This window comes from Arachis duranensis, chromosome 2 (assembly GCF_000817695.3).
Source record: "Arachis duranensis cultivar V14167 chromosome 2, aradu.V14167.gnm2.J7QH, whole genome shotgun sequence".
Classification (NCBI taxonomy): Eukaryota; Viridiplantae; Streptophyta; class Magnoliopsida; order Fabales; family Fabaceae; genus Arachis; species Arachis duranensis.
In genome coordinates, this window is record NC_029773.3 from 1930890 (window position 1) to 1943264 (window position 12375).

The window sequence follows — 12375 nt, forward strand, 5'->3', positions numbered from 1 at the left end:
TTTCTTAAAAACCTAATAAACCCCAACCAATCCAAACCCAATAGTTTGGATGGTATTAGATCGGATTAAAAGTAAAATAAAATCAAATCGATATAATTCAAATTGCAATAAATTATATATTTTTTTATCGGATTATATTAATTTTTTTAAAATCAATTCAAATTGTACAGTAAATTTTTTTTATTGATGTGATACGTGATTGAATATACATATAAAATTATTTTATATTAACATTCTATTAAAATTAAATTCTTAAAATAAATTAAATTTTAGAATATTTCTAATTTTTTTCGAAAATTATGAAAGAGAAACAATAATATATATTACCCCCGAGTACTATATATAACCATGTATGAAGACAATGCTATTGCAACTTGCAAGCAATGTCGACGTTCACAGCCAAGATGGTATCACTTGCATGGAACCATAATGGTTTCCATCACAGACAATCCAAAGTCTCCAAGCCACATGCACGTAAACCTACACTTCCAAATGCACCTTCTTCAACACTAATAAGAACCCCTGAAACATACGCAATCCCACCAGAGAAGATTGAAGTTTTCAAGTCACTTGAGGGTTGGGTTTCAAAGTGCATCTTGCCACTTGTCAAGCCCGTTGAGCAAAGCTGGCAGCCTGTTGATTTTTTACCGGACTCCTCCCTGCCGGACGAGGACTTCAACGATAAGGTGATATCGCAATTTTGTATTAAGAGTTGGATATTATCTATGTTTTGTTATTGAATTTCATATATACATCAAGTTTACAAAACAAAAAATTATAATGGTATAACTTTACTTAAATTGACACGGTTTATTGATATAATGATATTATTTAATACTAACTCATGATATATATTGATTCAAAATACTTAGTTGAGGGCTCTAAGAGATCGGACAGCTGAACTTCCAGACGATTATTTTGTGGTTCTGGTGGGTGATATGATCACGGAGGAAGCTTTGCCCACTTATCAAACAAGGCTCAACCAGCTCGATGGCGTTGCGGATAAGACGGGCTCAAGCACAAGCCCATGGGCAGTGTGGTCTCGGGCTTGGACCGCAGAAGAGAATAGGCATGGAGACTTGCTCCGAACTTATTTGTACCTTTCAGGACGAGTTGATATGCGTATGATTGAGAGGACCATCCATTACTTGATTGCAGCTGGCATGGTAAGATGCATTTTCTTGCTGCTATTTAATAGGTTTTTTTCAAAGATAAATTTTTGGAAGCCATTTAGACAAAGACGCTTAAAACGTTTTTTTTAAATATTTTTTAATAATTAAAATTTAATACATATAATTGATTAAATCGTGTTATTTTTATTAAAATTAGATCAGATAAATTGATTTGGCCAAAAAAATTAGTAAACTACTCCTTAAACCGATCTAAATTAATATTTTTTATAAAAATAACTACGATATTTCTATTATAAAAAATGACTAAAATTTAAAGTTAGAATTTAGGGTTATCAAAATCCTAACCCTTACCTTCTCTCTGTCTCGTTATAGAGTTAGAATTTAGGATTCTCAAAATTTAAAGTATATATATATATATTAATTATTTTTTATAATAAAGTTATTGTAGGCATTTTTTATAAAAAAAATATTAATTTAGACTAATTCAATATTTAATTTACTAATTTTTTGACCAAATCAATTTATCTGATCTAATTTTTACAAAAATAACATAATTTAATCGATTATATATATTAAATTTTAATTATTAAAAAATATCTTTAAAAAAAGAGGTTTTAGGCGTCTTTATCTGAGTGGCTCCCTAGATTTTTATATGGTGAAAACTCAGGTGGAGTCGACTACATGTGAAGTTGATAGCCGAGAGTCGTAAGATAAAAATTTAATCAAATCAGTCAAACCATCTAACGGCTCTTATCTATCAACTTCACGTGAAGTCAACTGCACCTGAATTTTCACCTTTTTTATATATGGGGCCAATGCTAATACTAATTGTCTTGTTTATTAAATCAACAAATATCTATTCACAATATGGAAGTGTAAAAATTAAATGATTCATTCTATGATGTGAATCTCAAATTTTATTTGCCAATAAGACATAAATTTAAACAAATTAAGAGAAAGATTTAGCTCCTAAATAATATTTTTTGTGGGTAAAAAGAAAAACTCTCTTTGTAAAGATTAAAATCATTATTTTGAAAATCGAACCAATTAAAAATAGAAAATTGGTTCAGTTAATATAAATATATTATTTTATATTTTTATATCTAATTTAATTTCCGTTAAATATTTAAACATTCAATTTTTAGTTTTATTAATTCGATTATTGGTTTAGTTTTGAGAATCTTAGCTAAAACAATACTAATGATTTTTGCCATGGTACGGTATTCTTTGATACGGAATATTCCCCACCTTATATTTGGTGATGAGATGCTATCGGAATATGTTCAAATTTGTCTTCTCCAAAGTTTTGATTTTTAATTTTTTTAATTAAAAAAATATAAATTACTATTTGTTCATAAAAATTCAAAACGTTGAAAAATTTATTTAAAAAAAATTGATTTTATACTAATAAGTTTGTGAGTGGTAATTTATAATTTTTTTATAGTAAATTACTACTTTTTTATAGATTGTAAATCTATGGATAGAAGTGGTAATTTATTATAAAAAAAGGAAAAGTCTAGGGGGCTAGCAATTTTATTGCATTTTGACCAACATGTAACTAGCAGAGAAAGATGAATTATTGGATGAAATCCCACACCAATCTCACACCATCAAATCATCATTAATGGTTAGTTGATGGCTACTAATCACAAATGTTACTGGCCCCTAGTATTGTTCTAAAAAAAATATAAATACAGCTATTTTTATTGTAAAAATTGTTCTTTTTTATCCGCTTATTAGCTAGTGCACACGTACTCATTACATCATCATCTTAAGACTTTCGATAATGCTAGTGACTAAATTATTTTAATAATCAAATTCAATTAACTCCATCTATTAGTTTAAAGATTGATAACTAAAAATTTAAGTTAAAAAAAAGGAAGAAAAACATAAGAAAAAAATTTTAATTAAACTTAGTTACAAAATTAATTTATTGATCTAACATTTCTCTAAAATTTTTACATTACTTCAAAATTAATCTCAAATTTATTATTTTGGTGTAGGAATGCGATGTAGACAAGAATCCATATATGGGATTTGTGTACACATCATTTCAAGAGCGGGCTACTTTTATTTCACACGGCAACACGGCTCGGCTTGCTAAGGAAAACGGCGATCCAGTGCTTGCGCGAATATGTGGCACCATTGCTGCCGATGAAAAGCGTCACGAGAATGCATACACAAAGATCGTTGAGAAGCTTCTAGAAGTGGATCCTACAGAGACAGTGGTGGCAATATCAAACATGATGCGCAAAGGAATCACAATGCCAGCACACTTGATGCAGGATGGGAAGGATCCACGCCTCTTTAATCACTTCGCTAGAGTGGCACAACGACTTGGTGTCTACACAGTCGCTGATTATGCTGACATTTTGGAGTTTTTGATCGACAGGTGGAAATTAGAGAAGATACAGGATTTAACTTCTGAAGGAAGACGTGCACAGGATTTTGTGTGTGGTCTAGCACCCAAGATTAGAAGGTTCCAAGAACGAGCTGCTGAGAGAGCAGATAAAACAGAGACGCATAGTGTCAAATTTAGTTGGATTTTCAACAAGGAAGTGTCATTAATATAAAAGAAATAAGAGTTATGCTATGTGTATACCAAAATCAGCCACTAGTATAAAATATATGTTGGAACATAAATACACTTTAAAAATAAATTAAACCACATATATATTTATACACAAATATATTGGTGACTGATTTTAGTGGCTAATTTTAGTGTACAAATAGCATTTCTCGAAAAAATAAATTGATCACTTATCTCTATAAGTGGACAAAAGTCACAAAACACTTGATCAAATGAGATTTGGACCCACTTGGTGCACAGGAAGCTAAAGATCAGAAATGAAACTTTCATAGTATTGTTTTATATAACAATAATTGTCTGATATTTCAAAAAGCGCTATGCTTTTTTGAAATTAATTAGAAGATATATAAACCAATTTATATTATATAAAAGTTAATATTAAATTATTATAGAATTAGTTTGTCATATTGTGTTATTTTTATCTTTTTTCTTATAATATATTTTAGTTTAATAAGCTAAAGGCTAATTTATTATAAATTAAAATTCTATTTTTTAAAATTTGTTACTACGGCGAGATTTGAACCATTAATATTTATTCAAACAAAATATTGAACTAATATGCGACTAGATTGGGTAAATCAATGTGAATTAGCAACTAGGCAATTAGATTTGTTTTGTCAGATGTTCGGCTAGACAGGTCTAAGTCCAAGACCCAATCAAACACAAAAACTGAACACTATTAAAATTGGAAAAAGCCATTAAAACATGGTTCTAAAAACCGGATCGGATTGGCCGATTCAACCGGGTTAACAGGGAATCGGTTATTAGGCCGATCCGATTGATCCCAAAAATTAGTCTGCAAAAAATCGATAAAAAAACCGGTTAAATCCTGACCCGGTAACCCAATTATCCTACCCCTTATGCAAATAGCGAGACTCAATTCCCTCATTCACCAGCCACCACACCTCAGCACTAATTTCTCTTCCAAGTTCCACCACACCAGCCTCATCTTCTTCTGCGATCTTCTCCCAGATAGGTTCCATAATCCTACGCGCCAGAGAAGTCCGCTTGTTTCCTCTCTGCAACGATGTAGCTGCCGTTTGCTCATCTCGATTTTCGGAGCACTGCACCACTGGTGTCGCAGATCAGATCTAGTGGAGTCGCGTTCATCATCTCCATCACTGCAACTGCCTTCCCTTTCCCTTCTGCAGATGCGTCGACCGTGACGCTGCTACTAGCATCGTTAGCGACATCACCACTGAAGATTGGAGATGGTGGTGGAGCACCCTCAATCTCCTCCTTCATCTGCCTCTTTTTGCCAGGCGCCATTGCAGCTGCATGTTCCTCACCGCAATCGCCATATCCTTTTGCTTGCATGTTGTTGTGTTAACTTTGCGAGTTGGTATCGCAATTGGATCTGCGATTAGATTAAATTCTTCTTCCTCTGTTTCTTCATCATCTAACAAAATTGAGCTCTGATCTCTTATTTCTTCTTGTTGTTGAGGTTTTATTGATATGTGGAAGTACTGAATTCGAGTTTCTGCTACTGTATATATTTGTTTTTTAATTCTTACTGCCTCTGTTGATTAAAAGAAACGATAATTGTGATAATATTTGATACGGTTCTACTGGAGACAGGGACATCTTTTGTTTAATGGTTTTCCCTCCTTATGATTGCTGCATATGGAAGCTATAACAATCAATTGCCATGGCAATGTATTGTTCAATGAATCTAAGATTAAGATGGTCTTATGAAAGGAACAAATGTTTGGTTAACTATTAAGAAAACTCAGTTTATTGTTAATTTGTTATTACATATTGATTTCTTTTATAATTTTATTGTATATTTTAATTAAATCAGTTGAACTCCAGTTGAACTATTAAACTATTGAACCAGTCATTTGACCGGTTCAATAACCGGTCCGATTTTTGCAACCTTGATTAAAAGTCCTCACCAACATGTTGCCTAATTTGGTAATGCTAAGAAGTAAGAACTCAAAAAGATAAAAAAAATAACCAAAATTTATTTTATTTAATATTTATTTATAATTAATAAATATTAAATAAAATAAATTTTGTCTATTTTTGATTAATTTATGTTAGTTATCAAATATTTCTGCTTAATTAGCTACTCGATTATCGCTGAAGAAGGATATCCACTGCAATGAAGAGTTTAGCATACAAAGCTAATCCCTTTCATGTACTTTTTCACAACTTTAGGAAGATTGATTCGGAGTTTGTAGTTACCATAGAAGGTACCCTTGAGTCCTCTCATTCAAGAAGTTCATAGGATGAGTTTCAAAAGCATCATATTTGCTTGGTACAGCAAGAAAAACAGCAACACCCCAAGCCTAAAAAGGAAGAGAATATTTAAGTTTTAGTATTAATAAATGGTGTATACTGTGGTGCCTATATACACTTGCCTAACTTATTAAAAAGAGATAAAAATTAATATTTAAATTAAAAAATATAAAAATAAATAATTTTTTAATATTAAAAACTTACTAAAAAAACAACTTTGGCAATTTCGACACCAAAATTAAAGACAAGGAAGAATTAGCCTTAATAAATAACTTATCATAACAACATTACAGCAACGAATTAAAAAAAAGAACAAGTTTTGATTCAATTACACTATAGATACATTCAAATACAGAAATTATATTTTGGATTCTGCTAGAGCATTCATCAGAACGATCTACATTTTTATTGATAATTTTAGCAATTACGTGTTGAGCAACATTAACATTTTAGTCTTTCTTTCGTAAAAGTATAAATAATTATTAAAAAAATTAGAATGAACTAATCTCTTATACATGTTTATTATGATATTTTCGGTTCACAAATTTATTAACCCCAAACTTTTTAGCCTAAAATGAGAAAATAACATTAGTAAGTAAATACTATTTGTATAGTAGATTTGAAAAACTTGTTCAATATACTATATGCTTAATCATCTGTCACCAAAAAAAAATCTACTACATTTGATTCAGAGAGAATGTCATAAAAGAAAAAAAATAAAAAAGATGAATAAAAAATTATACATTAAAATTAAAATAGAAAAAAGAATATATTAAAATTGAGTATAAAGAGAATTATTTTATTTTTTATTTAATTTTTTGACTCAACAAAAAAAAGACTCTTTAACCTGACTTGTCAACGCTATAGTTTGCGAATTAAATTCAATGATCTTCTCAACCTTCTATTCAATTTTCCGATGCAACAAAAGAGAAACTTCTGAATCTCAATTGTCCACACTATGTATGATTTCATCACCAAACCAAAAAGGAAATTTCAAACCTCTAAATCATTCAATATTACGACTACACTAGTTTATGAAGTATTTATAACCTCTTATTAAGTTAAAATATAGAAAACCTTAAACCCACAAACATAACACCCAATCTAGTAATTAAATAAATAAAATCAAAATACATCAAATTAATTTAAAATATTCTAAAAATATAACTTAATATCTTCTAAATAACACTTAAACTCTTCATATCACGAACATTTAAAACATATATCATATTTTTTTCCTCTTCAACAAAAATTCATCCTCGAATCTTATAGGTAAAAAAATAGTATATGAAAAAGATAATAATTACAAAGATACTATTTTTTTCTTTCTTTTTTTTATATTTTTTTATGTCTTTTTTTTGCACCGTATGTTTTTTATTTTTTTTTAAAGAATAAAATTAACAATAATGACTAAACAATAATGAAACGCAAACGAAAACATGAACACAAGAACCATAAAAAAGAGATGATATAGACACTAGACTCTCTTTTTTTATATATAAAAGGAGAACAAATATAGATTAATAAAAATTAATCTAATATCTGAATTTTAATCTCAAATGATAAAGAAAAAAGATAAACAAGATGATAAGAATTTAAATTGAATAAAAAAAGATACATTCAAATTAAAATAGAAACAAAATAATAGATTGAAATTGAGTAAAAAGATAATCATTATTCTTCAACTTATCTTGTCAATGCCATAGTTTCGTCACAAAACCAAAAAAAAAAATTTAAACTTCTAAATCATTATGTATTACCTCTACACTAGTTTATAAGGTATTTATAACCTCTTATTAGGTTAAAATATAAAAAATCCAAAACCCACAAACATAAGGCCCAAATTAGTAATTAAATCAATAAAATCAAAATATATCAAACTAAATTAAATTATTCAAAAAACATAAACTAATATCTTTTAAATAAAACTTAAACTACTCGTATCACGAATATTTGAAACTCGTATAAACCTCAATTAAAATTGGCTGAAAACTAAATCAACCCGAATAATTCTTGATACACCAGAAATCCTTGCTCCTTCAGCAACCAAAAATTTGGATTTAAAAAAGAACAAGAGTCACTACTCACTAATGTCCTTGATCCATAGCTATAAAAAATGCAATGTAAAGAAAAGTAGAGGATAACATACAACAAGACCAACAGTTCTGAGTCCAAAAACAGCAATAGAAAAACTATGTTTTGATTTTGCAACATTGATAGTGGCACCAAGACCTACAAACATAAAAGTAAAAACTAAATTATTGTCAGATAATAGAATCACCAATAAACAAAACGTGAAGAAATATATTAATTTAGGATGATGTTGCAAACCTATGCAGATTCCATAGCTGAGAACACAAACTTTATCAAGTGGTGCTTAAGGGTTGATCTTTGTAACACATCCAGCATGAACCACAGTGTATTCACAGAATGTTGAAGTCCCAACAAAATGATAAATTGATTTTCTCTTGATGGAGAATCTTGATTCTTGATCATAGATCATCATGACACTCTTGTCAGTGTTGATCCTAAAAAGGTCACATATGTTACTCTCTTCTGACTTGCAGTGAGGACATTCGCTACACTCTCTAATAAACACAGCATCGTTACTAATAACATTGTTCTTTAACTTGATCTTTGATATAATATAATGTTGAATAATGAATGAATCAATGTACATATAGTAGAGAATCATAGGACTTAATACAAAGAAGTTATATAATAATTAAGGATATGATCAAGAAAAGCAAATTGATTTTGATGCATCTTTTATTCTTGTAGTTTGTATAAAAGTTATGAGATTGTTCTTAGTCTATGCAATTCATTGTAATTTTAAATTATTTTAAATAGATGTAAAATGTGCTTTTCTAAATGCAATAATAGATAAAGAAATCTACATGGCTTAACTCCTAATTTTGAAAACAATTTTTTTTTTAAATTATGTTTTTAAACTTGATAAAGCCTTATACAATTTGAGACAAACTCTTAAAATTTAGTACGAGAGGTTTAACTCATTTTTATTTAAAAAAAAATTTTTAAAGAGGAGCTATTGACACTATTTTATTTATTAAACATTTCAATAATTATTTTATTTTTGTGAAAGTTTATGTTGATGATATCATTTTTTGTTCTACTAATGAAGATTTATGTGCAGATTTTACACTAAGTTTATGACTAATGAATTTTATATGAGAGATGATAGGAGAGTTCACTTTTTTTCCATACTTGCAAATTAAGCAAACTGTTGATGACATCTTTGTTTATCAATAGAAGTATGCCAAGGAACTTGTCAAAAAGTTTGGGTTGGAATGTGCAAAATTTATAAAAAAATTTATGTATCCAAGCATCAAGCTAGACAAAGATGAGTATGCAAGAGATGTAGATGAGACTAGATATACATGAAGGATTGGTTACTTAATGTATCTTACATTTTCAAGGCCTGACATAATTCAAAGTGTTAGAGTGTGCTTAAGATTCTAATCAAAGTCTAAAAATTCTCATCTTTCAGCAGTAAAGAGAATCATTAGATATGTATCGGGTACTACTAATTATAATTTATGGTATCTGAAAACTGATTCCTTTAAATTAGTGGGTTATTATTGCGATGCACATTTTGCTAGAGATCGAATTGATAGAAAAAATACAAGTGACATTTGTTGCTTTCTTGACAAATTTTTTGATATGTGGTCAAATAAAAAATAAGTCACTGTTTTGTTAACTACCGAAGCCGAGTACATTACATCATATTCATTGTTCTTAATTACTATAGTTAAAAACACAATTAATTAATTATAAATTGAATACTTCTAATATAAGAATAGAAATTCAAATTTTATATTTTAGTTTAAATTCTGAATTTTTATAAATTTATAAATTTAAAATAGAATAATTAATAATTTCTTAAAATTAAAAAAAATCTTTTTGATTCATTAACACATAAAAAATTATTACCAAGATCATTAATATTAAAAAATATAGTCCTTTAAACTAGTACGAGTTAAAATAATATATCAATCAAATTATTATTTAATTTGTAAAATAAAATGCATAAACAAATATTTGGATGGCGGTACTTATTATCTCAAATTCTAAAAAATCCAAATTAAAGTTCTTCGGCCATCCTTAGATGATTAAATATACTTTATATAATAATTTTTTTTAATATTAAAAGTCTCGATAATAATTTTTTAGATACTAATAAATTAAAGGATAATTTTTAATCAATTTTTAAAAATCGTTAATCGTGCTATTTTAAATTTATAAATTTGTGAAATAGCAAATTTTTCAAAATTTAAATTAAAACAAAATTTTTATTTTTATTTTTATTAATTTTTATTTTTTATATTTTATTTATATTCAAGTAAAATATTTTTTTATTCATATTTATATTTTAAAATTAATTATTTAAATATTTATTCTCTATTAACATTAAATGTCAATGAGCTTTGAAAATAGTAAAAACTGTGTATATTAGCCGTTGTGTTCTAAATTCGTTATCAGTGCCAGCAAAATTATACTGAATTTTTTTTTAGTTTTGTTATCAGTTGATTGTAAAAGTAGGGCAGAAAATATACAATTTCAATTTTGCTTACATTGGCTGCAAAAATAAGAAATAATATTAAAATATAAAGATTTTTATTAATAATAATTTTTAAATAAATTATTTTATATTTAAAAAATTATTATATAAATTCTTGTTTTAAAGTTATGCATTAAATAGGAAGTCAATAACAAAATTCTTCTTTTATTTATTGGGAAAAAAAAGTCAAAAATTAAAAGGTTCTTAAATATGAAGTGAAAATCAGATGTCATTGATAAGCTCATAGTCTGATAATGTTAAAAGGGAAATTAATGTTAGCGTCTTTGATTAAATAAATTAGACGAGGTGGCCCAACTTTAAAATCAAGGGAAAAAACCCTATAATATTGACGCACCTTAGTGAAAAGTAATTAATAAACCTATTTTGGTAACATACACATGTGCAGAATATCCCATTTGTTCTCAAATAAACAGATGACAAAGTTAGGGATGCTGTGAACTTGCTGATGCACAACCATGGTCCATGGAGCAGAGGGAGTGAGTTAAAAGTACATTAAAAACATAACATAAAATCAAAATAAAAAAATCACCACTGGTCCAACATTATAGTAAGTGGTGGAACCATGTAGAAGAATTAAAACTTAATAAACCATAATTACAACGAGTTTTTTTTAACAACAATAATAAAATCCTGTTCTATTAGGTAGGATCGACTACATGGATCAAACAATATCATTAAACTCTATCATATATTATATTTACAGAAAAATTGTTTACATGTAAATATCATTTGACCACCTTATAAATGATATTTCTAGGTCTTTTTCTATCTTTTACCCCTTATTTATTTCGTTTGACGAGTTGTTTTTTTAAAATAAAAATTATATATTTAGTATTTTATACAAAAATACTACTATTTATCATTTTATGTATTATTTCTTATTTTCGCAGTTGGTGTAAGCAAAAAAATTTCATTAGCACTGTCAACAAATTTGGGACAGATGCTACTCTACACAACTTCTATTATTTTCAGCAAGATATTAACATTTTTTACTTTTAAATTAAACATAAATATCAACAAAAATACTTTTTATTTATGATGAGTTTGGAAAACTCTTATTTAATTTTGATGATGAACAAACATTATTAAAATGTTTAATTACAAAATTATTAATTTGATCTTAATTTATATTTGCCTAATTAATAATTTTGTTGTGCAGATTTTGTGCTGGGCTGAAACAAATGAAAATTAACAAAGCCCAACTGTTACATTATTGGTTCAGCTTTATGTTTGTAATTAAAGCTAGTTATAATTGGGCCAGAATAAATTGTTGCAAACCCAAACAAATGCTTTCTTGTGTGCTTTCCATGCTTGATCCGAAATCAATTTTATCAGGAAAGCAAATGTTATACAAATGGGCCAGCTTTGATTATAATGTCACAAGGCCCAAATTCAATTTTGATGAATGTTTCCATGCTTTGACCGAACCCAAGAAGCAAAGAAAAATGGTTCAATGCTTCCAACGGATTCCATTCCTCACTTTGGATGGAATTCAAATTTAATTTAATGCATTGAAAACATAAGCAAGTGAGAGAAGATTGATTTGACTATTGGCATTATTGCTACACGCCAACTAAGGGAAGTAAAAGCAAGCTATTTTCAATTAATTAGTTCAATCACTTTGAAATAGCTTTACTTCAGATTCTTTCTTCTCTCTCTCATCTCTTTCTCTCTTCGGTTATTGCACAGAAAATATTGGCAGCCATGGAAGCAAATGTAAGCTACCGAAAGGAAGGGAGAACAAGCTACAAGACCATCATGATGATGGCACGAAAAAGAAAAGTGAGCTGTGGCTAAGATATTCACCAAAT

At 28.2% G+C, this 12375-nt stretch overlaps 1 protein-coding gene and 1 pseudogene across 1 annotated transcript; one reads left to right on the forward strand and one right to left on the reverse strand.

Annotated features, from left to right (window-relative positions):
* The first annotated feature begins 383 nt into the window (after positions 1-383).
* Positions 384-3706, forward strand: LOC107472831 (stearoyl-[acyl-carrier-protein] 9-desaturase 6, chloroplastic-like). Its single transcript, XM_016092359.3, has 3 exons — positions 384-686; positions 873-1166; positions 3137-3706. The coding sequence occupies exons 1-3, from the start codon at positions 384-386 to the stop codon at positions 3704-3706; spliced, it is 1167 nt and encodes a 388-aa protein (XP_015947845.3).
* Positions 3707-5836: 2130 nt separating this feature from the next.
* Positions 5837-8644, reverse strand: LOC107472832 (alcohol dehydrogenase 1-like; annotated as a pseudogene).
* Between the last annotated feature and the right edge of the window lie 3731 nt (positions 8645-12375).